This window comes from Dioscorea cayenensis, chromosome 20 (assembly GCF_009730915.1).
Source record: "Dioscorea cayenensis subsp. rotundata cultivar TDr96_F1 chromosome 20, TDr96_F1_v2_PseudoChromosome.rev07_lg8_w22 25.fasta, whole genome shotgun sequence".
In the NCBI taxonomy this organism is placed as follows: Eukaryota; Viridiplantae; Streptophyta; class Magnoliopsida; order Dioscoreales; family Dioscoreaceae; genus Dioscorea; species Dioscorea cayenensis.
Genome location: NC_052490.1, coordinates 13,652,883 through 13,679,769, shown reverse-complemented (window position 1 = coordinate 13,679,769; position 26,887 = coordinate 13,652,883). Strand labels below are relative to the sequence as shown.

Below are 26,887 nucleotides of genomic sequence, written 5' to 3'. Positions count from 1 at the left end.
GCTTGTGTGAAACGACCTGGCCAATGGAATATTAACGTGGTGTGATATCTCTTCACTTGGACCAGTGATTCTTTGGTTCTTCGTCCATCAAACATTAAAAAAAATCCACTATTTACGTAATATTAACGTGGTGTAATATCTCTGGATTCTTTAGTTCTTTATCCATCTAACATAAAAAAGATCCTTTATATATGGAATATTAATGTGGTGCGATGTCTCTTCACTTAGACCATTGATTTTTTGATTCTTTGTCCATCTAACATAAAAAGGCCCACTATCTAAATAATATTAACAAGGTACGATGTCTCTTGATTCTTTGATTCTTTGTCCATCTAATATAAAACAGATCCATCCAGGCAACTGAATCACGCTGCGGATGTGCTTGCAAAGTTTGCTCTAAAGAACCCGGTGGTCTCCCTTTTTATAGAGGGCTCGCTCTTCCAAATTGACTGGTAGAGGCAACTGAGGCCAATGGCTTCCTCTGTCAGAGTCGTTGTGGCTTTAGTTTCTTGTTTTTGTTGCTTTCCCTTTATTTTGTTTTAGCTAAATTCCATTCAGATTTTAAAAAAAAACATAAGGAATATTAACGTGGTGCAATATCTCTTTGCCATTGATTCTTTAATTCTTCGTCCTTCTAACATAAAAAGGTCCACTACCTAATTATATAATAAATATTTTTTCCATTCTATTGTTCAAATTATAAAAATTGCAAATCTTTTTTTTTTTTATCTTTCATGATTAATATTTACATATAAAATTCATATATATATATATATATATGTACAAATCTCGATCTTCAGCCAAGAAAACCCATTTGTTATTTGAAATATGAAAGCTTGTGCCAGTCATTTTTTTTTTACAATATCTGCTCCAAAAAACCAAATCGAAAGCTTGTGCTCTGCCAATTTTTGTCCAATATCCGCTCCTTTAAAATAACCAGATTAAACTAACACTTAATTTTAATCAGTTATGAGTTAAATTTTATTGTGGCAACTATTTTTGTACCATAAAAGAACTAAATGTTTTGTTAGGATTTTTTTTAATTAATTTATAAATGGCAACAAAGGCCGCCCCACAGAATTAGAGTATGTATTGTGTGGCCAAGATAATATAAAAAACCACAATTTCATAATGATAAACCTCTCTGTTTTTTATAGTATATTTACAATATTTTTATACAGTACTATATAATACTGCAACACAAAAGATTTGATATTAAACCACTCACCATTCAAGGTGACTCCGTAAGTCCACCTAAGTTATCCAGTGGTTGTTTTTGTTTTGTTACGATTTTAGAACAATATAAAATACCGTCCAAGTTTCTATCAAAGCAATTGTTTCACATATCATTGTTTTTTTATTCTTCAAAATAATTTAGAAACGCTATGGAATAAAATATTTAAAAATGTCCATGTAGTCATTGTTCGATAGACTCACGTTTTTAACGAGTCATATAATATTTCGACAAAAGACAAAATCAACCAATTTATCTGGACCAACCAAAACATTCTGTTACCTCAAGCTACTATTTAATTAAAAATTTCAGTCGATGGTTAAAAAAGTAATTACCTGAAATATTTTGGTGGTAAGAAATTCTTAACTAAACGATTGAATGCACGCCCCAAGCAAAGAGCTGACTCCGACTCCAACTCCAACTCCAACTCCGGTAGCTCTGCTGTCACATACAGCACCATCATCAACAGACTCCTTTTTTTTCAGGGTGCTTCTCATGCGCTACGTCACTTGGAAGATCAAGCCCTTGGGGGTTTTTTCCAGGATAATTGCTGACGGAGGTATCCGCCCCTTGCATACTGCAGATTGGTAGAATTGGCTCAGAAGGTCGTTAAACTGATGAGAATTGTCCCAGAAAACAAACAACACGCTCACCTTCTATCAACCAGCACCATTGATCGGAGCTCACAGTTGGCAAAACTATCCAAACAGAATGAACAAAACCATCAACTAACAGGCAGAATGGTATTTCCAAATCAAATTGGAATAATAAATACAAAACTTGGTGGTTCAAAGTAAACAGAATGGCATTTGAAATTCTGAATCATATTTTTTTTCCAAATATATCAATTTGCATTTAAAGAAAAATTTTGTTCATGTTTTTGTTTTCCAATTAAGTTTATCTATGTGAATATTTGTCTCTGATTTCCTTTTTTTATTCACAGAGCATGTATCCTTCTTACTTGCTAAGCACACACAAGGACACTATACCATCATACAATAAAAATATCTAATCAAGCTGTCCTACCAGGTGGGCTTGACTATAACCTTCTCTTTTTACGAAACAAAAATTGATGATTAAAAAGGACTTGGACTGACAAGTAGATTTCAATATGCAAATGATATACCGGGAAGATTTGGAAGACATTACAAGAACTGATTCAAAATAATAAGGGATTACACTAGGATCTAACATATTAGTGTTAGGGGCAACTAAGCAATTTTAGGATCATTGTCTGAAATTTCGAACAAGTTATTTTAAATTCTATGTTTAATTAAGTCTATCAATAAGTTTTAGGAGTTTGTATAAGGTTTAATTTGAGTAAGACTTTCTGTCCTTTCTCGTTAGAAGTCAAACCTTTCTCTTGTTAGGAGTCAAGCTTGCTTATAAGCTCTTGAACCTCTATAAAAGGACAGACGAGTCTTCTTAGGAATTAGTCAATGACTATTTTTTTTAGCTTAATGCTTTTATTTCAAGGAGTGACTGCCTTTTATTCGAAGTGTGATTGTTTAGATTCTCTAGATGTGATTGCCTAGGATGTCCTGTGACAATTTCTCCATGATAAAAGCAAGGCACTTTATAATCATCTTGCCGACATGCCAGCATGAGTAAGCTATGGGTTCCATTACTTTCTAACAACACTAAAATGCATACTGCTGAGATGGTGAGCAAAAAGTCTTCCAACTGAATCAGTCTGCACCGTTCAGTATAAATGCACCAATGTTTTATTTAACTTTTGCTATATTATGTCAATGAACAGTTTTCTGCTTCTTCTAAGATCCTTTTGGCATGACAAATCATGATACATATGGAGTGCCACCACATTGGCTCAAGCGTTCTGGCTTTTCTGGCGTCCCCATTCACAACGAATATATATTAGATTTCTAATGTTTTGGTACAAGTTCAACCTTTCCTTATGTGACCAAGTACCTCCAGGACATGCCTACTATTATTACAGCCACCTTGGTCTTGGTCAAACCTTAGTTAATTGTTAAAAAATATTTTTAAATTTTTACTTATTTTACTTTCTATTTTACAAATCTTATTTTATAACAAAACTACTGTTTTATAGATTTCATATAATTTGCAAATAAAAGGGTATTTTGATCATAAAATCACAATATTGTCAAATGCTACTCAACAATCAGTTATTTGCTAATGTTGTTATTTATGACTCAAATTTTCAATTAATTAGTATTTCTTTATCAAAAAATTAAGAGATTTATTAGTGAAAAGATATTTTGTTTATAAGAATGGCATATTTCTCAAAAATCAACTCAGGTTTGACCATTACCTATCTTTGATTTTTGAGATTATCATGGCATACTAGGTTTACCACAATTCCATGATATTAAACATGGGTGTAGAACAGCTAGTTAAAACTTGAATATAAGAATGTCGCTCAGAAAATCTAAAAATTTTGAAGTCATCTATCTACTCTGAAATTTTTTTATAAATCCAATATATATCTCATAAAAGAAAAAAACTTACTGTTTGCTGATTTCATTTTTAATGGAAGGATGACAATCATTTCCAAACATCTGCAAGGTGTGATATAAGAAACCACTGTGGGTAACGATGGCAATCTCCTTCTCTTTTCGAGTCCACAACCTGAGAGAAAAATCAAGTTGGTATAAACTTCAGATATTGTTTTACTTATGAAACAAAAGTTTTAAAACCACCAGAGCTCTTTACTTTGAAGTAGGGGTCATTTTTTGTTTCACCCCCCAAATAAAAACATATTCATTTTAGCCCTTAAACTGGATATATTTTTATGACCTGGTTCTCCTCTGGCTGACTTGGGCTCAAGATAATGAGAAACGTGGCACATTAGTTACCATGTAAATGTAAAAAGATCTAAACAGACAAATTTATCTAATTCAGGTGCCCAAAGGAACATATTTTCAATTGAGGGGCCAAAACGAACAATGACCGTGCACATCAAGGTCACCGATGGCCTTGAACCAAATACAACGCACAAGAAGTCTAATATTACATCTCTTTCAAAGGAATGACACAACCATAAGGCAATAAATCAATCATTTAACAGTATGTGATGGCTTATAATATTTGTTTTTAAATCTACAACAAGAAACAACTTTACCAGTTGATGAACTTCACTCCCCTGGCAGCGACTGCTTCATTTGCTTCTCGTATATCAGCTTCCCATAGAATATCTTCATCATTTTCTATCTGCAATGCCATAATCACCAGATTTACAAGGCCTTCAAGTAAATAAAAACAACAACAAAAGTCAACAGATCCAAAGCAGAAAATTATTTTCTATAAAATGAACCATACAGCAAGCTCACCAGTGAGAAATCAAGTCCAGGGAAAAGCAGCTTGTACTCACTTATATTACGCCGTTTATCACATGGATGAACACCCTTTAGAGAACAGGAAACAATATTAATAAGGCTACCCTGATTTAATATAGATGATTTGTAAAACAAGCATCATACATACCCAGAATATAGATAGCAGTATGAAACTTAAAAGAATTGAGGCATATTATGCAAACAACCATTGTTAACTTTCATTTAAAGACCCCAAAAAAAAAAAAATGTAAGACAATATCCAAATGAGATGGCTTAGTGACAATTTACTGGAGTGTCTATTTATAGAGATAAGTAACAAGAAACTTCAACACTAATAAAAAGACTGGATTGAACACCAGCCTTGTAATTTATGCCATAATGAGCAACAAGAATCTAACATACCAAGTGTTCTCGGCAGTTTTCCACAGCAATAAATGGTGGGCAATTGAGACTTGAAATTGCAGAATGATTACTGTTCCCAGCATTTTCTACCATGAGGGGAAGAGCATTCACTCCATCCACATAGCTTTCACCTCCAAAAACCCCCACAGCTGTCTGCATTGTCCTGTAACATGTGATTATATATTACCAAAACATAAAACTTAAAATAACCAAAAAAACCTTTTTAAAGGATACAGGATAAAGAACACAGTAAAGATAGAAATTCCAAATGAGAAATGATTACATGTCATAGAAATCTTACATAAGTTACCCTTTGCAAAGCTCATACCTTAAGAGAGGAGAAGTGATGACTAATTCAATCTTCTTAGCAAGCCCACATGCATTAACATGCTTCCGTAGATTATCAACCTGTTGCAGTCGCATTCTCATCTCAACACGGTATTTGTAAAGCACATTAGCGCGCGAAATAAGTTCATGCGCATTACAATGTACAGGTGACAACAGCAGGAAAATGTGATACTTTTTAACTCTTCATTGAGAAAAAAGTTCATCTTTTTGGAAATTGGAACAATGTTGGATTACAAAAAAATCAAGCATCATGGCAGGCATGAGATCAAACCAAACTGTCAGATGCTACCCTATAGATGGGTCATCAAAACCAAGCTAAAAGCCAGAGCAAGCATAATGACAGTGGCTAAAACGTGGGGTAATAAATGAAATTAACCAGAGTGATCTCATGTATAAGCTTTACGGAGCATCATGAAAATTACAAGTTCATGGAAGGAAACTCATGACCCATAATTTTTTTTTTAAAGGGCAAACTATTGAGACTTAGCTTGAAGCATAAAGTTGTAACTGATTATGGTGACAGAGAAGTTTGTTGATAATAATAAAACTGTAGCTATACTCCTAACCTGATTCCAACCAAGAGGCGTGAGGTGAGCATCAAAAAGCTCTGGAGACAAATACGCTTTAAAATCCTTTTCACCTTCCACATTATGAATTCCCTGTGCATGCCGCACCTTGAAATAAAAGATTTAAGACATTTCACAGACGCAAGTATTAAGTTAAGCTTGCCTTCAAAAACAAAAACAATGATAGCCGTTATTATTTAGATTTTGATCAAAACAAACCAGGTGCAACGTTTTAGAGCGATGCAAAGGATATAGACTTGAAGCGGCACACCCATCCATGTCTGAAGACAATGAAAAAAAAGCAATTAAGGAAAAAGGAAAAAAGAAAACCATCACTGATTAATGCAATAACCTGTCTATTACTGGCATTGCACTTAAAATGAGAGAATATAGTCAATGAATAGACTTTGACCCCATTGGTTTATTTTTCATAAAAATAAGATTACAGATTGAGAAAATGAGAGAGGAGGAAAGAAGGAAATATGTTTTCATAAATCACGACAGAAAAGAAGGGCACGAGTAGGTATGAAGGGTGAGAGGATATCTTTCACTCAGCGGGGAAATAAATTGGTTTATTATTCTAACAAAATTCATTAATTGCTTTATATTTCAGACAAGAACGCATGAAAACAAGACATTTGTCAGAGAAGAGCAAGTCTACGATGAAATGAATGAAACGTGAAAGTTGCAAGATCTAGTCAAATATGAATTAGGACAAAAGTACGAGTAAAAGGGGCAACAAAGAAGCCAGACGGATAACTTGAGGAGCCGGATCTAAAAGACATGGGAGAGGAAGGAATCTCACCTGAGGAGGAATCGGAGGCAGCAGAATGCGCGAACGGAGTCGCTATTGTGAATGGCCGGCGCCGATGACAACGCTGAGTAGAAGGGCGACCGATAGCGAGAGAAGAAGAGCGCGATGAGGCGACAGAAAATGGGAGGGCACTCAGAGAAGAAGAAATGGTCATTTACTCGGATCGGATCGGATCGGATCGGATCCAGAGAGAGCTCTTGCGAGTAATCTACAAAATTACAGGCCGCACCATCTAACGGCCGCAGCCTTTGGTGAGATAGGCCCGTTGCACACGTCTTTGACCCAATGGCTGGTGTGATTTGACCTGGGCCATAGTGTGTGTTCCCATTAGTTGATGGGCCTCCATTCTGTAGTATTTAAGCCTATGCCGGTACTTATGCCTGCCAGCACTTATTCAATCCTTCTTCCGTTATTGGTGTGGGTACCCAGAAAGGCTAGTTAAGACGCTACTCGTGCTTTATATAGGCCTCAAATTTCTGGGCTTTGAGTTTTGGGTTAATGGATTCCCAATCACAAACTTTGAAAGCCCGATCATAGATTGGACGGACAAGTGGAACAACCAGGGTTGAAGGGCTTTTGTTTGACGCGAGAAAATGAAAAAAAATAAAATAAAATAAACTAAAAAAAGAAAAGGATACGTGTTAAAATTTCAGTTGAGTTCTTTTTTATTTTTTAAGTTGGTGAGCTGGTTTTGCACGGAATCCTGCCACGCACCGGCGCCCAAGAAAGCAGACATTGGTACCATCTTTAACGTATTCGTGATGACATTCTAGCACTTATTTATTATATTGGTTTTAGATGGAAAGCAGCTTACCTTGTGTAATGGCAACAACCTGCTTCTCGCTGGATCCAAACGAAAAGTCTTTATCTATTATAATTGAAGCCTTACATGGTTAAGTTATGCAAATCAAACCATGATATCAGAAAACAAACATATGGACACCAGCACACCGCTCAAACATGGGATCCAATATTACGGCCGAGTTCTTGTTCCAACTCTAGGCTCATAGCTTTTGATAATTGTTGGGCATTTGTTTTTGTTCTATTAACTCATTGATTTCTCGAGATGAGATACTTTTCAGGTGCTACAAAGAGAGAGAACTTATTTAAAAATATTGAATCTAAAAATTATTTACTTATAAGGACTCCGACCTCCAATACTAGAACTGACAGCCATGAGCCATCTGCTTTAGAATTTTTGTTAGGTCAGATTTGAATTGATGTACAACCCTAAATAATTGGAATCATGTAAACGGGAGACCTGAGCGCAAGCAAGCTTTTAAAATAAGATTGATGGATGAATGGATAAACCCACTTAATGAACAAATGATTCGTTCCCACGAACTTTTGCTGGCCACTTTTTGTTGACTCATGCAAGGGGATGTTCGTGCTCCGAGACGCAACTTGATACCAACTTTGATTAATGATAAAAGTTCAGCGCAATGCTGTGTGCTATAGTCACCGAGGGCAACAGCTCTTTTGCAATTTGCCCTCTGTGAGTCTGGTCGGACCCATAGCCAAAAAAAGATTGTTTTTCTTTTCATCTGGAAAGAGCTTTGTATTCATGGAAGCCAAAAAGACCAAATGTACAAAAAGAGAATAATGATGTGCACCCGTGCAGCTGCTTCGGACCGGATGGAAGGTACATCCTATACGGATGGGAAATCAATCCGGACAGCCACTCTCAGTTGCTTTATTTTTTACAGACTTGGTAGTGCTGTGCGCATTACAGCGATTCATCATCTGATCCATTGTGCGATCGCATCATTATCATTTTCTTAGTGGGTAAGACTCGATTTAAATTATGGAACACTTCTCCGGGTTCTCGCTTTACAATATTCATGGCCTTCATAATAAAAAAAAAGTCTGGAGCCAAAGGCTGGCTTAGCACACAAAGATTTAGGTTTCCCATTAACTGCGAGACATTCATTGGCGGCCCATTGGATGTACAGTATCATTATTCCCTCTAAATAATTTCGTTGAATTGTCGAAGTTTTGCCTAGCTGTGAGTTAATCATGACAAATGGACGAAGGCGCCTAAAGAGGATTAAGTTCAGCAACAGTAGGAAATGCACACACAATGCTGATGGAATGGAACACATCATGATGAACCCGAACACCATGGCGGGAGTTGGGCCCCACCATCCTCGTGCATAAGATCGTGCAGATGGTCCCATGGTCCTCCTTTTCAAATCCCCTCTCTCTCTCTTTCACACACGCATACACGCACACACGCACACGCGCACACACACACACAGAGGACATATAAATACACATGTAGATGCTATGCTGAACATTCCATATACCCGAGCAATCATCTCGCATAGAGTATCTATCCTGCTTAGGGCGCTCCACATGAGATCAGAAAAGAAAGCTGTCGCACCAGCTAAAACTAAGAGAGGATCTCCTGTTCTACATATCAAAAAGACCAGCAGTGATGGAGGAGGGGGCTATGATGACTCCGACTCCGGCAGCTGTGATGTCACAGGCAACAACATCATCATCATCATCATCATCATCAAGGCCGACGCTGGGGTTCCCGCTTGGTACGGCGCTTCTGCTCATTGTCATATTTTGCCTCAGCGGGATTTTCTCCTGTTGCTACCACTGGGACAAGCTCCGCTCCCTGCGTGCTCGTGCAAGCCGCCACTCCACCGATCTAGAAGACCCCCACACTCACGACCAAGAGCATATCATGCCCACCCTTTCTTCGCCAACTCTGCCCGTTAAACTTGCCCTTGTACATCAGGTACCCTCTGTATTCAATATATGTTTAAATTCATCTGTTACGGTAACAGATAAATGTGAGAGAACTTTAATTTTAATTATTTTAAAGAATCCCTAAATAACAATATATTATTTTATATTTCAAATTTAATAGTATTTAAACTCGATCAGTTAGTGAAATTTGTTTTGGGCAATGGCTACTATAGCCTTAGAATGGCTCATCCTAATTTATATAAACCATTACTATGATGTTGATAAAAGAGATGAATGTGTCGAATTCATTTGCTGTTGCTGGTGAAGTTGGTTAGGACCAGTGCTAAATAATCTGTTGAATCAAGGAGAAAGCAATCAATAATTGAGTATAAACGATAATGTATCATACGTTTTCTTATTTTGTTCGAATTTCTTAGAGCCATGAGCAGGAAAAGAAGCAAAGCTTGCCAGTCATAATGCCTGGGGATCAGATTCCCAAGTTCATGGCTTGGCCTCGGGCGTGTCAGCAACGATAGTGACTGCCGAAGCCCATCAGTAAGTGAGAGGCCCCTCTGCCAAGTCAATCTTTGCAGAATACTTTGTAATATATCATATGCTTTTCCTCTTCTTCTATTTGTTCTAGTTTGAAAGGAATGAAGTACTATTGATATTGACTGGTTTCATGTGAAAAGTTTATTGGGTGTATTTTGATAGGATCGGATTTTCTGGTCGCTAAATATATACGGTCTCCTCTACTCATATAAAATCTCCATGGCCGGGCGTTTTTGCCTTTTCTAGTGCCTTGCTCCATTTCAAACAGTGAAATAACATGAAAACCTGTAATTTGATTTGTGCAGAACACCGGGGCCCAACTCCCGCCGTTTCGAATCTGTACAGCACCGAAAGCCCAGCAGACATTTACTCATGACAAGGGGAAATCTAAGCAAGAAAAAAAAATGGTGATCACATAAAATTAATTTTACAAACATACGAAAATATTTACATAAAATATAAAAAAAAACATACCAATAAATCAGTGTTTATCCACTTTTTTTAAAAACATAAAAAAAAAGGTTTAAACCTCCATACAGTCCCTGTACTTTTTGAAAAGTTACCTTTTAGTCCCTCTACTATTTTCGGTGCCTTTATAGTCTTTTTACTTGTTAAAATGTGACTTTTAAATCCAGACGAAAACGAACGTCTAGTTTGCTAACGTGGCTTTTTATAATAGATTAAAGATTAAAAAATTGGAAAAGTAATATTCATATATGTTATCGGATCCTCAATCCTGGATCCGAAACTTAAAAAATAAAACCCTTCTTCTTCCCGAGCCCTATCCTCTCACTCATCTTCGATCCTCCGGCTATCTCAACCTCCATCTTCCCACCCAAGCCGACGATCCTCCAGCTATCTCAACCTCCATCTCCCCCTCCCACGCCAACGTGGCTATCGGATCCTCACCCTGGATCCTGGATCCTTAACATTTACCCCCCTTCTTTTTCACTAGCACTGCCCTCCTAGCAATCACCGACATTCCTCCGGCTATCTCACCCTCCATATCCCATTCCCACACCGATGTCGTCAGCCGAGCGACCTCATCCTGCTAGATATTAGTTCAGGCCCCCGTCTGACATCCTCAACCCCATCATTGAAGTCAATCTTCTTCATCCTCACGGTAAGTTCTTGCTTATGCTTTAATAGGTTTAATACAACTAAATTAGTGTTGTTGTGAGTGGGAGTAATGTTGTGATGTGTGGAATTAGATGATAGGGATTCATTTTGGATCTGCCCTAATGTATTTGTTCCACTCAATCTTGATGAATAGATAGTTTAAGGGGATTCAATTGTTTAATTGTTTCATTCTTTAAGAGTTCCCATTCCAATCCTTCCACTACAATCATGTTGATTGTGTGCATGTGTTTGTAAATCTCTAATCCTTGCATGTTGTGTGAATGAATAGATGGTTAAGATGTGGCATACTAATTTTCTTCTTGTCATTTATCCTTACTAGTAGCCTATGTTTTCAGTTGGGGAGATTCTTTGAGGGATTCAGGGTACTGCCTTCTTTATCAGGCCTAAGGTAAGACACGCTTTGAAGTCATGCTATTGGGAAATTTTTATTGAATTGGTCAATTGAGTGTCTTGCCCTCACAATTATGAAGGGATAGAAGCTTCATATATATTTTTTTAAATATTCATATGTTTAAAAACTTAAACTAAGTTGTCTTGTTATGATCCTCAACTAAAACTAAATTCAATATTATTTTAGAATGCCATATAACCCTCAATTATTTTTGGTTTTATGAAATCCTAAAAGTGATGCTATGCAATACTTATGTGATGCTTTATCTATATGTGGAGTTAGTTGAAGTTATGGAATTAGATAAAGAGATGGGCAATGAAGGAGATGTGGAAAACAATGAAGATGATGTGCATGATAGTATTAAAGGAGGTGTGGAATTAGATAGCATGCAGGATAATGTGGAGTGTTCATTTGACTTAGGAGATATCCAAGACAATGTGGATAATGCTGTTTAACTAGAAGATGTGCGGAAGACTAGTGCCACTGTCGAGTTAGAGAATGTGCAGGAGGGTGATATTAGTACTAGTAGTGAAAATGGCTGTTCAGATGGAGAAAAAACTAATGATGAGGAGAGATTGGTAGATGCCCAATTTGACTATGACAATTTAGATGAGGATGAGGAAAGGAATCAAAGTATGGAAAATGTCACCAAATATGTCAAGATGAAAAGAACACTACAAGAGAGAGTTGATGACAGTAGAGGTGGAGATGATGACTGGGTAAGATCTGCCACACCTACAGCAAATAAAGAAAAAGAGTTTGAACCTACTTGGAAAATTTCTGGGTATAACAGTGAGTATTTTGAGTCAGATGACCCTAGGAGCTATGAAGATACAAGTGCAGGATCTGAGGCAGATGATGCAAGAAGATATCAATCCAATAGGAAAAGGCATAATCCTAATCTTCCAATGGCTGAATTCTGCTTGAACATGCGTTTTACAGATTTGAAACAATTTAAGAATGAGTTAGTTGAGTTCTCCACAAGGAAAGGGTTTGAATTTAAATATGTGAAGAATGATTCAGTGCGGGTTAGGGCAAAATGCAGTGCAGAAGGTTGTAAATGGTTAATTTTATGTTCTTGATGCAGTGGGAAGAAAGAATTTGTTGTGAAACACTATGTTGCAGAACACACATGCCTATTGAAAACTACTAGAAACAAAAGAGTGACAACTCATATTATTGCTAAAAGATTTGGTGACATAATAAGTGGGTTTCCATTCATCAAGACAAGCCAATTGAAGGCACTGGTCAGGAGAGAGCTAGGGGTCTTTGTAACTAATAAAGTGATAAGAAATGGCAGAGGGTTGGTCATTAAAAAAATTGAAAATCAATTTAGGGAAGACTTCAAAATATTGAACAATTATGCATTGGAGCTAAAAAATACAAATAGAGGTAGCACTGTGACAATTGTTTCTGAAAGGAAAAATCAGAATGAGTGTCCTGTATTTCAGAAAATGTATATTTGCATAGCTGCTATCAAGGATGGGTTTTTGGCTGGCTGTAGGAGATTGATAGAACTTGATGGATTATGCTGCTATCAGGGATGGGTATTTCAGAATGAGTGTCCTGTTACTATATGTTTGTATTATCTGTTTATGTTATTCTGGTTGTATGAATTATGCTGCTTTATTGGCACGCATATCACCTGTTTGTTTAAATGCCTGAATGATCTAATGAAGTCGAATGCAAGGAATTTCAGAGAAATTCAATTGTCTACTCTTCTTCTCATTTCTTCCTTACTTTTGTTCTTGTATTGAGAGATTAATTGACAGTGAGCTTGAGTGTTTTGAGTGAGATCATTTACACAACTCCTCTCACCTGATCCTAACACCCAGCACCCAACACCCAGAGTTGGTACCAGTGCCTGCTCTCCCAGCCTGTTGATCAGCTGCTGCTCGGCTGACTGGAAAAACTTGGAGTGCTTCCATACCCATCCTTAGGTTGTAGACTTTCATTTTGCCGTAACCTGTGTCTATTACATACAAGAGTCCATACACTGTTAAAGATGTCTCTGCAATGTTGGTTGCCAATATGCATTTGCGAGCCCCATCCTCAGCTTTCTGGAAGACCTTAGCTTGCAGGTCAACTGGCAACTGAGAGTATATAGGCAGTATGGAAAGCTTGGGCACACGCTCCGCAAGGGCATAGCAAGTGGCTTCAATCTCATCCTGTCCTGTCATGAAGATGAGAATGTCACCAGGAGGGCTGCTTATGTGAATTGTCATAGCCTGCTTCACCGCAGCTTCAACATAGTCTTCACAAGGTGTTTTACTGTACAAGATGTTCACAGGAAACTCCTTCCAGGAATGTGAAATATTGGCACACTGATGCATAGGCAGGAGACAGTTAGAAGGATATACTTGCGGGGCAAATTACGAATTTTGAACACCTCAGTAAAAATCGAGCTGCATACAACATACCTCCTGAAAAAGTTGGAGAACTTTTGTGCGTTTAGTGTTGCTGATGTAACAATGAGCTTGACGTCACGCCTTCAGGCAACAATTTTCTTCAGTATACCAAACAAAACATCAGTACTCAGTGACCTCTCATGCGCTTCATCCATGATGATAACACTGCAAAAAAGATATGCCAAGTTTCAGAAGAATAATTCTGGAAGCTACTACATGTTGATCAATCTGAAATAATAACAGCGAAAAAAGAGTACTGACGAGTGGAATTCAAAACCATTTCACACCCACAAGGAAGAATGAATCATTTATAAAGCATAAATAAGAATGATAACACAATTCCTACTTAAGGTAAATGCTGTCATGTTCTAGCTTAGTTTACCTTGGGCAAACTTCAACGCAATTGCACCTTCATATGTATTTAACTGGAACGACTATTAATCCTAGCAATTCCCAAAAAAATGGCTACATTTCATACAGTACCAATACCATTTTTACCTAGTACATTGCAACCTGATGTGTTAAGTGTTGACTACAAAGAAATACAAAGAGACTACTGCACAAAGTAATGATCAGAAACATTAATGTATTATCTTTAAGTGAAGAAAATAAATTAAAACTTAAAATGCAAATTGGGCAGAAAGTTCACCGGTATTTGTCTAGATCAGAGTCTTTCAAAGTTTCTCGAAGGAGTACACCATCTGTCATGTACTGAAAAGCAAAAAAGAAGAAATATCAAACCCAACAAGTCAAAAATTTGATTTATCTGCTCTAAACACAGAGGTCTAAAATGTAAAGCATCCATTGTTATGACAGAAATATCTGCAGTGGGAAGATAACAACAGAACTATTCGTATTTTTATTAACTGTGGTATTCAAGGTCTACATGGAATTCCTGACTGGCAAGGGAAATGGTAGAAAATGACAAGTTATAGAAACGTAACAACACCTAAAAGCAAGGTTTTAGATAGGATCTCCACTATATGTAAACAATCTAGAGTATCTCATTTAATGAAAATTGCTAGTACGTCAACAACAATACGTCCATATTACAGTGAGTAGAACCTAACAAAGGGTGAGAGGAATGATTACAAAGAGCGAAATATGCAATAAATTGAGTTAATGAACAACCAGCCAGTGCTTTAACTTGGCAACCAAAGAAATTTATTAAAAAAGAAATGCAAGAGTATGTGACAAGAACATAAACAGAAGAAATGTCACATTTATTAAAGTGTTTGGTCCTGTAACATCCTCAAATCTAATGGCATATCCAACTTTATCAACCAATTCAGTCTGAGTTGGGTACAACCAGCAATCCCATTCCGTGTATAGTGTATACCCATTCTGCAGCAAGTACTGTCACACATGGTTTTCCTTATTATAAAAATAAAGAACAAATCACTCCTAGCAATGAATAGCTAAAGTATACCTGACTTAGCTGTGTGGTTTTTCCTGAACCAGTTTCACCGACCACCACAATAACCTGATTTTCATGGACCACCTGCATAATAACTGATAATACTGTCAGAACAAGAAACAACAGCAAAACATTTAAATGGCAGGAATAAGATTGTGTACTGATGAGAAAAATCGTATTAAAGCCACCCAGTTTTATGCATATAAATTAAACTATACTGTAGCAAGACAAAAGCCTCTCCACCATAAGTTAGAAGGCTCATAAGAAAACCATTGAAATAAACTGCACAAAAGATGTTGATATCATAATGAAATTATCATAAATGTAGTTTAACTGAAACCCTCACAGAAGAATTTACTAAAGAGAGCATGCATCAAAGAGTTGCATGAATTAGTACCAAAACGAAAAAAGGTTATTCCCCAAATATTATATCTGAAGATATTAATGGCAAGGATTAATCTACAGCAAGGAACTAAACATGCAGCAACTCCTTGCGGACTGAAAATATAGGCAGATATTGCCTTTGTTGCTCTATGGACCTTGACTTGGCAAATTCACTAACAGCTTCACCCTTTTTCTTCATGTGCTTGGGACATCAACCTGGTCAGCTGTTTTCTCAACGCCTAATATATCTCCGAGTATTGACCCTGCAAGCTCCCAGAACCGTTGCCATGACTTGTTCATGCTTTGCTTTTCATGAATATCCCTAACCAATGCAGAACCCTTTCGTGATATTATGGCCATGTCTGATGTGGGATCTTTTATAGGCATGACAGGCTCCACCTGCTTTGTGTAAACAGCCCTCCCATCAAGGAAAGGTGGTTTTGTATCTAGAAGACAAGAAGATTTTCTGTTAAGATTCTTCTCCTCTGACATGTAAAATAAAACTTTGATTTTCTCATGAGAAAAAACCAAAATTATTAAATCAAGTAATTTCAAGCATTCTTCAATACTTTGGTTAGTGTATTTGATGATAATTATAAAATCAATTGATTTTTAGGATTGGCACTAACATTTATTCCAAAACCAACATACCACTGAACAAGCAGAATAACTCTGCGCTCATCTTCAACCTCAAATTCCATCTGCATCTCTGTCCCTCTAACGGCTTCAGATCTCAAAAGCCGCCGGTCTTCCCATTGAATTATCAGCAGTGAGCTGTGACAGCTTCTTACTTTGGGCAAGGGCCATTAGAGATCCATCTCTTCTAGTCTGGCAGCAACAAAGAATAATAACAAAATTTTTTTAAGAATTTCACAGGGAAAATAACATCTATGACGAAATATATTGGATAGGGAGCATAGATTAGTATGCCTGAATAAGGGTATCAAAATAATTATAAGGTACAATGAAAGATTCATAAAGCTCAGCAGAAACATTTGTACCACATTAGAAGATTCGTATACTATAAGGAACGATACAATTAAACGCATACCAACTTCTTTGCCAACTCTGCTTCTTTCTTCTGATAAGATGCATCATCCCTAAGAAAAATTGATGAGCTATCAGCATCAAACATCGTGTTAATTTCTTCTGTGTCATACCTACACGTAATTGATACAAATAGAGAAAGATAGGGAAGCAATCATTCAATCTTAGAACATTCATCTTTAAAGGTAAATACACACAAATACAGTAAACGCTTTCTAGGTGTCATAAGTCAAATTACTTTAGATTCTATTGAGAGACTAAAGCAACCTCTTGAGATCCTCCAAAGCAACCACCATTGCCCAAACAAAAATAGAAAAATAGGAACCGGGAATCTCAAATTTGAAAGCCAAGTTTAGACAAGCAAAGGGCCATTAGTAAGCATTAAAAATAATTTGTTAACTTCAATCTTTCCAATTCTCATTATTTAAAGTAAACTAAAATCATTTGCCTATTACCAACTCTCCAACCTGTATTAACTAAAACTAAAAGTTAATTTTTGAAGTGAGCCATAAGCTAATTGGAGAGCACTCGATTTTCAAATTCTAAAAATTTAAAAACTAGCATAACCATAGTTACCAGATTTGGTATTTGGTAAGTCCCCCACAGGATCTAGATCGCATGAGAGGGGCGTATTAAAATTAATTAACTGTAGATTTTATAAAAATCTAACTAGTTATAGATAACGCTATAATTTATTAGGTTTTAAAAGTTGTTATAGATAAAATTGCTATTTATTTTAAAATCTAGTGTAAGTTTTTAAATTATTATATAATATAAAATTTTATTATATAAAATTATAATATATACATTCTTTAAAATTGCAATAAAATTAGTTCTTTAAAGTTTGCTTAATTCATTTTATAACTTTAATTATAATGTTCTTTTCTTATTAAGTGTTGTTCTTATGCACTTTTGGATCTATTTACTAATCTAAGAACATCTTTTTCTTTCCGATTAATATTAAAGTCTTATAATTTTGTATGTATTTTATATAACCGACTCAGATGTAATTTTCAATTGTATCTTAAATCAAATTAATACGTATCGGATACACTACAAACATCGTTTCTTGTATCCGTACACGTCTCACGACTTGGATTGTACTGCGTTTTTGGTAACTATGAGCATAACCTCAGCACATAATATTAAATGTGATAGATGGCTCTTCTAAATGGATGGAACAAACAAATTTTCCAGTGTACCATATCGAGAAGAAAATACATCAAACTTGTTGACAAACAGTTGCAAGTTTCAGTCTATCACCAAACCATTTATCAGAACCAATCGTTAATCACATAATGCTTTAAAAAGAAATAAACCGCTTCATTAAAAAAAAAAACTACCATATTAAATTGGGGTGCATAAAAATAACATGAAATAAATAACCTATGTTATTTTGTCAATAACACAATTTAACATCATCGACTTAGAATGTGAATATTTTTCCAAGAGGATTAAAGTTTAACAAGAGTCTAACAGTTCAAAAAAGTTTGATACCATGCCTGATCAGCATTATAATCCATTTCTTGACGCATTTCATCTGTAATGTTGTATGTCTGTTCAAGTGCATTTCATCTAAAAGGAAAACAGAAATAAAAATCAATCATTGCATAAGAAGCAAATCATTAAAAGAAAAATTTCACTTAAAAGAATAACAATTACAGTGAACTCAATAAACAGTACATTCTACGCATGGAAGAATGAAATAGAGTTATCAAAAGTCACAAACCTAATGAATTATAGTAGCCTACAATGTTGAAATTTATTAGGCAGACAATGTTCTCAAGCTGATCGCTAATATCTTTTACACAAATAATTGTATTGCAAATGATAACATAGGCCGAAAACAAACCCATTTGTCAGAGACTAAAAGCAACAAACTCTGGCATTTATTGCAGAAAACGAAGAAAAAGGCATTAACGGAGCTGACCATCATACTTACAAGGCCTCCTAACAAGGATACCAATAATAAAGCAGCAAAACAGAAAGTACAGGAATTTATTTGCCAATCACTCAAGGTTTTGGTTCACATTTAACAAAGAATTAACAGCAAAGAGCTTGATGACTAATGCATCAGATATTTCAAATATTTCTGATTTGACCCTCTAGAAAGTCTGTCACATGATATGGGTAGGATAAATGATAATTTGCAACATTCAGGCAAGCAATTCAGTCAATTTTGCTGAACTAGGTCGACAATAAAGCAAATATAATAAAAAAGGTCTTCTTGAATAAGAATTTTAAAGCCTTTTCGTTTTAACACAAGGCCATAGCAAATTTCATTTAACAAACCACCTTACCAATGGCCTCAGACTGTTCATCGAAACAACAGAAAATACTCTCCTCCCAACCAAGAATTTCCTTTTAAGCTACCTTTGAAAATCATAAAGCATTCACACTTCTCTTCAATTTTCTTTAATTCTTTTAATTTATCATTCTTCTGACATATGTTCTGAAAGGATATATGAGATTATTTTATGGATTTTTCCTTTAAACCTTTGAAAGTTTAAAATTGTATATTATCCCCATAATTTTAAAATTTCGCATAGCTTCTTCCTTTATATTTTGCTTTTCATTCCATGAATGGATTACTTACTCAGCCACTTGAAACTAACCAACACAACAACCCTCTAAGATTTTAAAATATTGCCCTTTGAAAATTTTTCTCAACAAAGCACCTCATTGTGACTGTTAGTTTCAATTCCGAAGGTTACAACCTTTTCTCAAAAGAAGTTTCATGCTAGTATTGAAATGGTACTCATGGCTAGATGAAGGCTGTTGAACAATGCAAATGCACACAAGACCATTTAAAAGACTGGATGGTAGTCTATAACTCAAAAAACCGTAATAGGATGCTAAAGCTAGCAATGTTTAGAAACATTTTTAATAGTTTTTCAGTCTGCCTCATATATTCTAAAGCCCATTTGATAAATATGGTTTTACAAAGCTGTGCTTATGATTTTCGAGACCATTCTTAAAGAAAAATATAATATAATTGACTGCAAAAATAGCTTTTAGTCGAAAATAGCTAGAATGAGCATGAGCATATTAGTAATATAGCCCCCTCCCAACATTGTTCCTTTTTCAAGTAAACAACTTCAAAATCAAGTCAAAATTCAAATTCAAACATAGAAATATTACATATCTATCTAAAGGGCATTCCTATGACAAGCTCTACCAACTATGTGAGAAGTCAAAAAAGAACAGATTTCACTAATTATTACCTCCCACATTGTAACTAAAGAAGAGGTAGGCCGATGCATTCTTCTACCACTAATAGATTCAGAAGCTTTTTTAGAGGAGCCAGATGCGCGTATTGGCACTGGAGAAGGAGCAATCTGATCTCACGGTGAAGCTGTAAACAAAGAAAAGATTAATGCTGTTTTTATGCTCAGAGTAAAATTGTGTTTATGTGTTGTGTGAATAAAAACAGAAAATGAATAAACTAATTCTCTAAGCAGATTAGAATACACTAGCTGCAAAACAAGGTGTATTCCCACCCAACCATGGAGACACTAACCATGCATCTGGTGATGCCCCAGCTAGCATAGGAGATGGTGAGAAATGATTGAGCTTGTAGGAAATAGAGTGGCTATCATGAGCATCGTGATGAGGAGCATCATCCCAATCAAATCTACCTGCACATTTTAAGAAATATATGTATGGACATAACATGCAGAGAGTCCTCATGACAAATTGATAAAAAGAACCAATAAAACTAATGAAACCAACCAGTTGTCCTTGAAATATGTTCACGTCGACTCTTCTTTCTAGCATAATTTTCAAGACTCTTCTGCTTATGTTCAAGTATTTTATGATCATGCTTTCTACGAAGATGTTCTCTATCATCACTACAGAACTATTTCTCCCCATGTTTTCCATGACCTCGAGGGTGGGTGTTGCACATGCAAATTTCATTGTTATCTCATGCATTTAGCTAAATATCATGCATTTGACTTAGTTTTCATAGTGATTTCCCCTCTCTTTTTGTACAAACTACTCTCTCTAGTTGTTTTGATTTCAGAAAGCAAGAATTGGTTGAGAAACCCTGGAGACTGGGAAGAAACACAACCTATCTGTGGTCTGCGAGAAGTACTTGTGGTCTGTAAAGTGACTGGGGCCCAGCTTCCACCTTTGGCTATAAAAGGACCAGAAAATGGGCTTTAGGGTAGGAGGAAAGTAAGGAGAAAAAGGAGCTGGCGGCTGGAAAAAGAAAAAGAGGAAGTTCTAAAGGCTGAAAAGAAGCTGAAGAAAAAGAGAAGGGCTGGGAGACTGAAGATCGGATCCTTGTAGCCATTATAGGGAGTCTTCTAAGCCCTGTTGTGCTGTGTCTGGCATACTCTTGTTCTTCCTATTTTCACTTTGTAACTGAGACAATGTGTGTGTAGAACTCTTCTTAGGTTTGGGATTAACCCAAGGTGGCATATGTTTGATGTGTTGATACATTTTGTATGGATCTTTTATGCTTAAAAGTAGATTTCTTGAGTTGATTTCTGATTTGAGTACACAGCTTGTAATTGTGAAAGCATTACTTGCCTATCTTAGAGATCTAGGTTAACTGAAAGGATAACCTGGGTCTTGGAACCTCATTAATCACCCTGAACTTACTGAAAGGTAATTCTTGAGGGTCTTTTGCTTAATCACTATGCTTATTCAGGTTTTGAAAGAGTTTATCTACCACGAAAGTAGGAGATGGCCCTACCAGGACCTAACTTGTTATCTCTTGAAAGAGAGTGACAAGTAGCTTAGGATTAATGCTCTTCAAGAGATCTATCCACATCTAGTCTAGATCCAACACATTATTCATATTACACCTTGTGGTGGATTCCCAAACCTAAGTCTATTTTTAACTCGAGTGTAATCCACAGCCCTGTGTTTCTGCAGCCTTGATTGTGTTTTATTCCCTGCTTCTTGTTGTTCCCAATTCCCACCCTTTTTTATTGTCTAGATAACTCCTTGTTGCAATAGGTTGGTAATCATACTTGGTCTTTGTGGGATCGATACTTATTTACTACTTGGCAAAATCGTGCGCTTGCGGTTGTGCAAACAGTGGGTAGTCCAATTATTTCTTGAATTTAGTGGCTCCTGAGAAAGTAAGGCATATCTTTGTTCTAAAAGAAATATGATTTTATCACAAAACAAAGACCCAAGTAATGAGAATTAAAACCATGCATAGTCACCATACAGGAAGAAAATTTCAATTTAATTTCATTAACATTTCAATCCATAAGTGATGATGCATGTTGCACCTTATAGCAAAATCAAATTTGCTAAGAATGGCGGACACAAATGCAGGTGCCACAAAATGGATATGGCCAATTATGAATCCAATAAAATGTAGCATGAAAACAAGATAATAATGATTGATACCATATAACCACAAAAGCAAATACTTAATAAACTTGAGAAATGTGAATAAGATAAAAGTTTGATGGTGACAACTATTGAACTACATCATCACAATTAAAAAAAAAAAACACAAAGAAAATGGCAGCAAAATAAGGGGGAGAAAAAAAACCCCTTGTGGTTTCCCAGTTTTGCAAAAAAAGGATAAAGATTTGGTTTTTTCATTTTTTAAACTGTGGTTTCTCTAGCTACCAAAAAAGGGAAAACCATTAATAAACCCTTAACGGTGTTAACTCATAGGGGTAAAATGGTCAATTTATTTTAAAAAATATTTTTAAAATCTATTAATCTCTCCCAAAAATCTAATAAACAAAAAAAAAAAACTTCAATTCCAAAAACCAAACAAAATCATGTTGAAAATCATGTTTTTTATGTCTTATAGTGTTTTTTTTTAAATTGACCATTTTGTCCTTTTAAGTTAACACTGTTAAAGGCTTGTTAACAGTTTTTTTCTTTTTTTTGCTAGCCGGAGAAACCACGTAGTTTAAAAATAAAAAAAATAAACCTCTTTAATTTTTTTTGCAAAACTGGGAAACCACAAAGATTTTTTTTTGAAATTTTAATACAATGAAAAATAAATAAATAACAACTAAATACAAAACAAAAATCAAAAGGAACTGAAACCTTTTGAATTAGATGTTTCTTGACTGAAATCAAAACTAGACGTGAGTGAAAAAAATAAGGAGGTGGACAGGTATACTGAGTTAGGGAAATCAGGAGCGAAGGGGCAGGGATAGCGGTTAAGGTACACAGGGTTTCAAGATATACAAGAGAGGAATGAAGGAATATTACTTCAACAAAATAGTTTCAAAACTCCCTCAAATTCTCTGATACATATACTTGACAAAAATTGTAAAACCCTTAACTTGGTTAATCCAAAAAAATTTATAATATGCACATTTGAAAAGATGAAGTAGAAGAAAAAAGTGCAATGAATAGCGTGAATAAAGAAATAAGAAGCAATAAGGTAATTGATAAGTAGTAAATTATAGTATATTTTTAATAAACTTAGGTTTCATTTCTTAGTCGGTCATGTATCTTTCTCTGTGTTTTTTAATTGAATTTAACTCTTTTAATTCAAGTTACTGCATTTGATCAGTTTACATGCAGATAAGTGAATTCGGCCTTTATTTGAAACGCGGGTGACCTGTGGCAACTACAACACCCAGGGATTATGGTGCAGAAATTCAAAAGACTAAAACCCTAGAAGAAGCACAACTCGCTCGTGCGAGCTACATAGCCGTGGATCTTTGCCACCATCACAACCCTGATTTAACTCTCCTCTGTATAAGGCCAAAAAAAAAAAGATTTCAAAATATCTTTGGCTATGATAACAAGGATACAATTTTTCATTGATCTACAAGAACATCACGAGTGAAGGATTAAGGGTTTCTTCCTTCTTTTTCTTTGATTTATTTCATGTTTTGATCTTTGATTGATATGAATCTTTTAGCTTATAAATCGAACATGAGCGAGTAAATCTTTCATTCTAAAATTTGGATTAGCCTAATTTTTAGATAATTGAAGATGTATAGACTTTTATTTTCGTATTAATGTTTATTTGCTTTTGATTCAATTTTATGGAACTATGGTACTTAATGCTTGTAAATGAGTTAGGCCCCTCATATTTGCATGATTTTAGATACTAATGGATGGATCAAAAAGTGAAGTAAGGTGTTTGAAACCCTAGAATTGAACCTGAAATCCTAGATTATGATTTTTTGAAGATTGTTGGATGCCATAAGACTTAAAGGATCTAATTAGATTCAATTACCATGAAAGTAGGAGTTGTTCTAAGTTAGATACCCCGCTATATTCTGAAAAGAAATAGTGAGTATCTTAGGATATTCCACCTTCAAAGCAATTAAACTTAATTGAAAAAGAGTTGATACAAAGTCTTTTTATCTATCATTGTAGTGAACCTTAATCCTAGAAGCTCTTGCATCCGAATTAATCATCTAAACCATTGGTAGCCTTAGTTAGGTTAGTTCTAGTTTTCAATACTTATTATTTCCACAATTCACATACCTATCAATTCAACTAAATAACCCTAATTGCAACAAATTGGTACTTAACAACAAAGTCCTCGTGGGAATGATAATTTATTTACTAAAACGATCTGTGCGCTTGCAGTACACATCAGTAATTAGTGGCAGCAAACCTTTACAAACGACTTCTTTCAATATTAGAGATGGTCTTGTCAAATAAAATATACTACATAAATCAAGTTCACCTTCAACTCAAGCTTCAATAGAATTATAGAAACGACCTCATATCCCAATAGAAAACAATTTAGACATAACCATATAAGGAAGATGTTATATAATTAGATATATATACTAAAATACAATACTTATATATATAGATATGCATATGTATTTACATACACATGAATGCATGCATGTATACATGTATACAAGACATATATACCATAATACGAAAATCTAAATCAGCATAAGCTATTCACAAGTGGTTTGACTCATTTACAACGCAATCATGAGGCATATTTCCATGCCATAATGGTCAGATGGATCACCGCAATCAAACCACAAGAATTATGTTTGACACATGTTGATATGATCACACGATTATAGCAAATCCAAACCCAACCCAAACCCACTTAACTCCATGTCATGTCCATGTCACAATAACTTGGTGCATTACAAATTGCCACCCCTATAGATTTTCATACCTTGTAAAGTTCATAATTGTAAGAATACCCTTGTAAATCTAGTACATAAACGGTCAGAAAGTCCATATCTTCATAGGTACCATTTAAAATCTAGAATCTAAGCATAAGCACACCATAAGGTTCATATCTTCATATAGACTCCTTTAAAAAATAGAAAATACACGCCATAAGGTTCATATCTTCAAATATACTCCTTTAAAAAATAGAAGATACACACTCATGAAAGTTTGTACTTTATATATACCCTGCATATTTGAGATTCTTACACATCTTTCACATGCATATGAACCTCTAAATCTTTTAATTACACATGTATGATATAGCACCAAAAAGTTCACTTGACTAAGAGGGCTTGCTTACCTATTGGATTTACATCTATGAAATATCAATAGAAATTAAATAACGTGAAGCCATATTGTTATAGCATTGTGCATCATTTTAGGCTAGAATTTTATAAAGCACAATTCATTTATGGGAGTCTCTTCTTATAGATAAATTAGTCTTCTTTGACATAGTGTGGGTGCTTTATTACAAAGCGCAAGCACACATCACAATCTCAGTTTGAGTCCATTGTTCTCAATCAGAAGTACTAACCATCAAATCTATCACGTGCTTAAAATTTAACAAAATGAGTGTTACGAAATTTATACTTTCATTTTTTTTTGGTTATTACTTACCTTAGTTGAATAATTCATAAATCAATTCTCTTATAACAGGGTAAAAACCAAATCAAGGACTGCTTATCATAGAGCAATCAAACAATGTCTTTCTTTGCACACCATTGTTATTGTTAATATTTACTCAAGTTGCATAATTGATAAATCAGTTCTTTCATAACAGAAAAGGAACAAAATCAAGTTGCTTGTCATGGTTCCAAGCATGCTAGAAATTCCATCTAATTTATAGTATTTAATTCAGAAAGCATTTCATCACCTGAAATTCGCTTATAACTAAGCCATATCATGTAAATATTCACTAAAAAAAAACTTACAAAAGTAATATCTCGCTAAAGCATGATAATCAAGAGAATAATAAGTGAATAACATACCTCATTTTGTGGGGACTCATTTAGCTTTTTGCTGGAAGTAGAATGATGCTCTTCGCCTGTATGAGCATAGACGACTTTGAAACAAGAATAACCAAATGTTCATTAGCCATTTTATATACTAAATATAATGAAAGCATATATCATCACAAATATGATAGGATCACTTAATCAGAGAAGTAAATGTAAATAAACACAAAGTAAATTTCTCGAGATTTTCCAACAAACCTTGTGGCAATACTAGTAATTCAAAGTAGTCTTCTTAAGTTACACTGCATGTTCATTTCTCCTGTATGTATCATATAGAAATTAATAAAAGGTAAAAAGATCAAGGCAACAACAACAAATTCCACACAAATGCACCATGATGGTAGAGATAAACTTCTATTATTTATTGTCCTAACAATACTAGATCTTAGTAATGGAGAACTGAAGTCAAAAAGGCAATTTTAACATTTAAGAAATAAAAGTATAAGCTATGTTTACAAATTGTATTCACTATTGATTTGAGTTACAACAATTAGTGAATGAATGAATCCATTGATGAGGCTTCAACATACATGTTGCTATAAATCATCTAATCTATAGAAATCCATATCAAGAGAAGACCGACACAAGGGCCAAATAGAATGAAAATCATAGACGCATCTAGTGAAACTGCTGGGTGATTATAATGTTCCAGTGTACTTCTCACAAAATGGTTGGACTAAAGAGGCATGGAATAGAATATTACATGACATGTTAACGAAATTCCCTAATTTAAAATGCACTGTTGTACAAGTTAAAGCATTAGAGCAAGAGATAAAAAAAAAATTTACAAGCTTCTGAAGGGGTTTACTGAATTAAGTGGCTTTGGATGGAATTATGAAAAAAATATGGTAGAAGCCACTGAAGAAGTTTGGGCACCACTACTTGAGGTATATATTTTTATCACATAATTTACAAACTTTATGCAATAGTTTTTTTTGAACATTTTCATCAAAATATGCAGAGAAATAAAGAAGCATGAAGATGGCATAAAAAA

General features: G+C 35.1%; 2 protein-coding genes and 1 pseudogene across 2 annotated transcripts; 1 reads left to right on the top strand and 2 right to left on the bottom strand.

The window, feature by feature from the left end:
- Positions 1–1,386: 1,386 nt before the first annotated feature.
- On the bottom strand, positions 1,387–6,873 carry LOC120251128 (phosphoglycerate mutase-like protein 1). The gene is made up of 10 exons (XM_039259669.1): positions 6,673–6,873; positions 6,087–6,148; positions 5,868–5,975; positions 5,282–5,361; positions 4,954–5,116; positions 4,546–4,620; positions 4,338–4,426; positions 3,725–3,844; positions 1,888–1,932; positions 1,387–1,811 (listed from the first exon to the last, which is right to left on the bottom strand). The coding sequence occupies exons 1-10, from the start codon at positions 6,833–6,835 to the stop codon at positions 1,697–1,699; spliced, it is 1,020 nt and encodes a 339-aa protein (XP_039115603.1). The 5' UTR covers positions 6,836–6,873; the 3' UTR covers positions 1,387–1,696.
- A 2,113-nt stretch (positions 6,874–8,986) lies between these two features.
- Positions 8,987–10,064, top strand: LOC120251175 (uncharacterized protein At5g65660-like). Its single transcript, XM_039259714.1, has 2 exons — positions 8,987–9,430; positions 9,819–10,064. Exons 1-2 carry the CDS (start codon positions 9,119–9,121, stop codon positions 9,915–9,917), a joined length of 411 nt encoding a protein of 136 aa, XP_039115648.1. The 5' UTR covers positions 8,987–9,118; the 3' UTR covers positions 9,918–10,064.
- A 3,119-nt stretch (positions 10,065–13,183) lies between these two features.
- LOC120251316 overlaps positions 13,184–26,887 on the bottom strand; it is a 36,778-nt pseudogene continuing 23,074 nt past the window's right edge.

Bases quoted from the DNA above. Each gene is read 5' to 3' on its own strand.
- LOC120251128 (XM_039259669.1), bottom strand. From the start codon at position 6,835: ATGACCATTTCTTCTTCTCTGAGTGCCCTCCCATTTTCTGTCGCCTCA. The intron at 5,117-5,281 runs GTATGAGCTTTG...CACATGTTACAG, and splicing joins ATCACTTCTCCTCTCTTAAG to GACAATGCAGACAGCTGTGG. The intron at 4,621-4,953 runs GTATGTTAGATT...TGTTCTCTAAAG, and splicing joins AAAACTGCCGAGAACACTTG to GGTGTTCATCCATGTGATAA.
- LOC120251175 (XM_039259714.1), top strand. From the start codon at position 9,119: ATGGAGGAGGGGGCTATGATGACTCCGACTCCGGCAGCTGTGATGTCA. The intron at 9,431-9,818 runs GTACCCTCTGTA...CGAATTTCTTAG, and splicing joins AACTTGCCCTTGTACATCAG to AGCCATGAGCAGGAAAAGAA.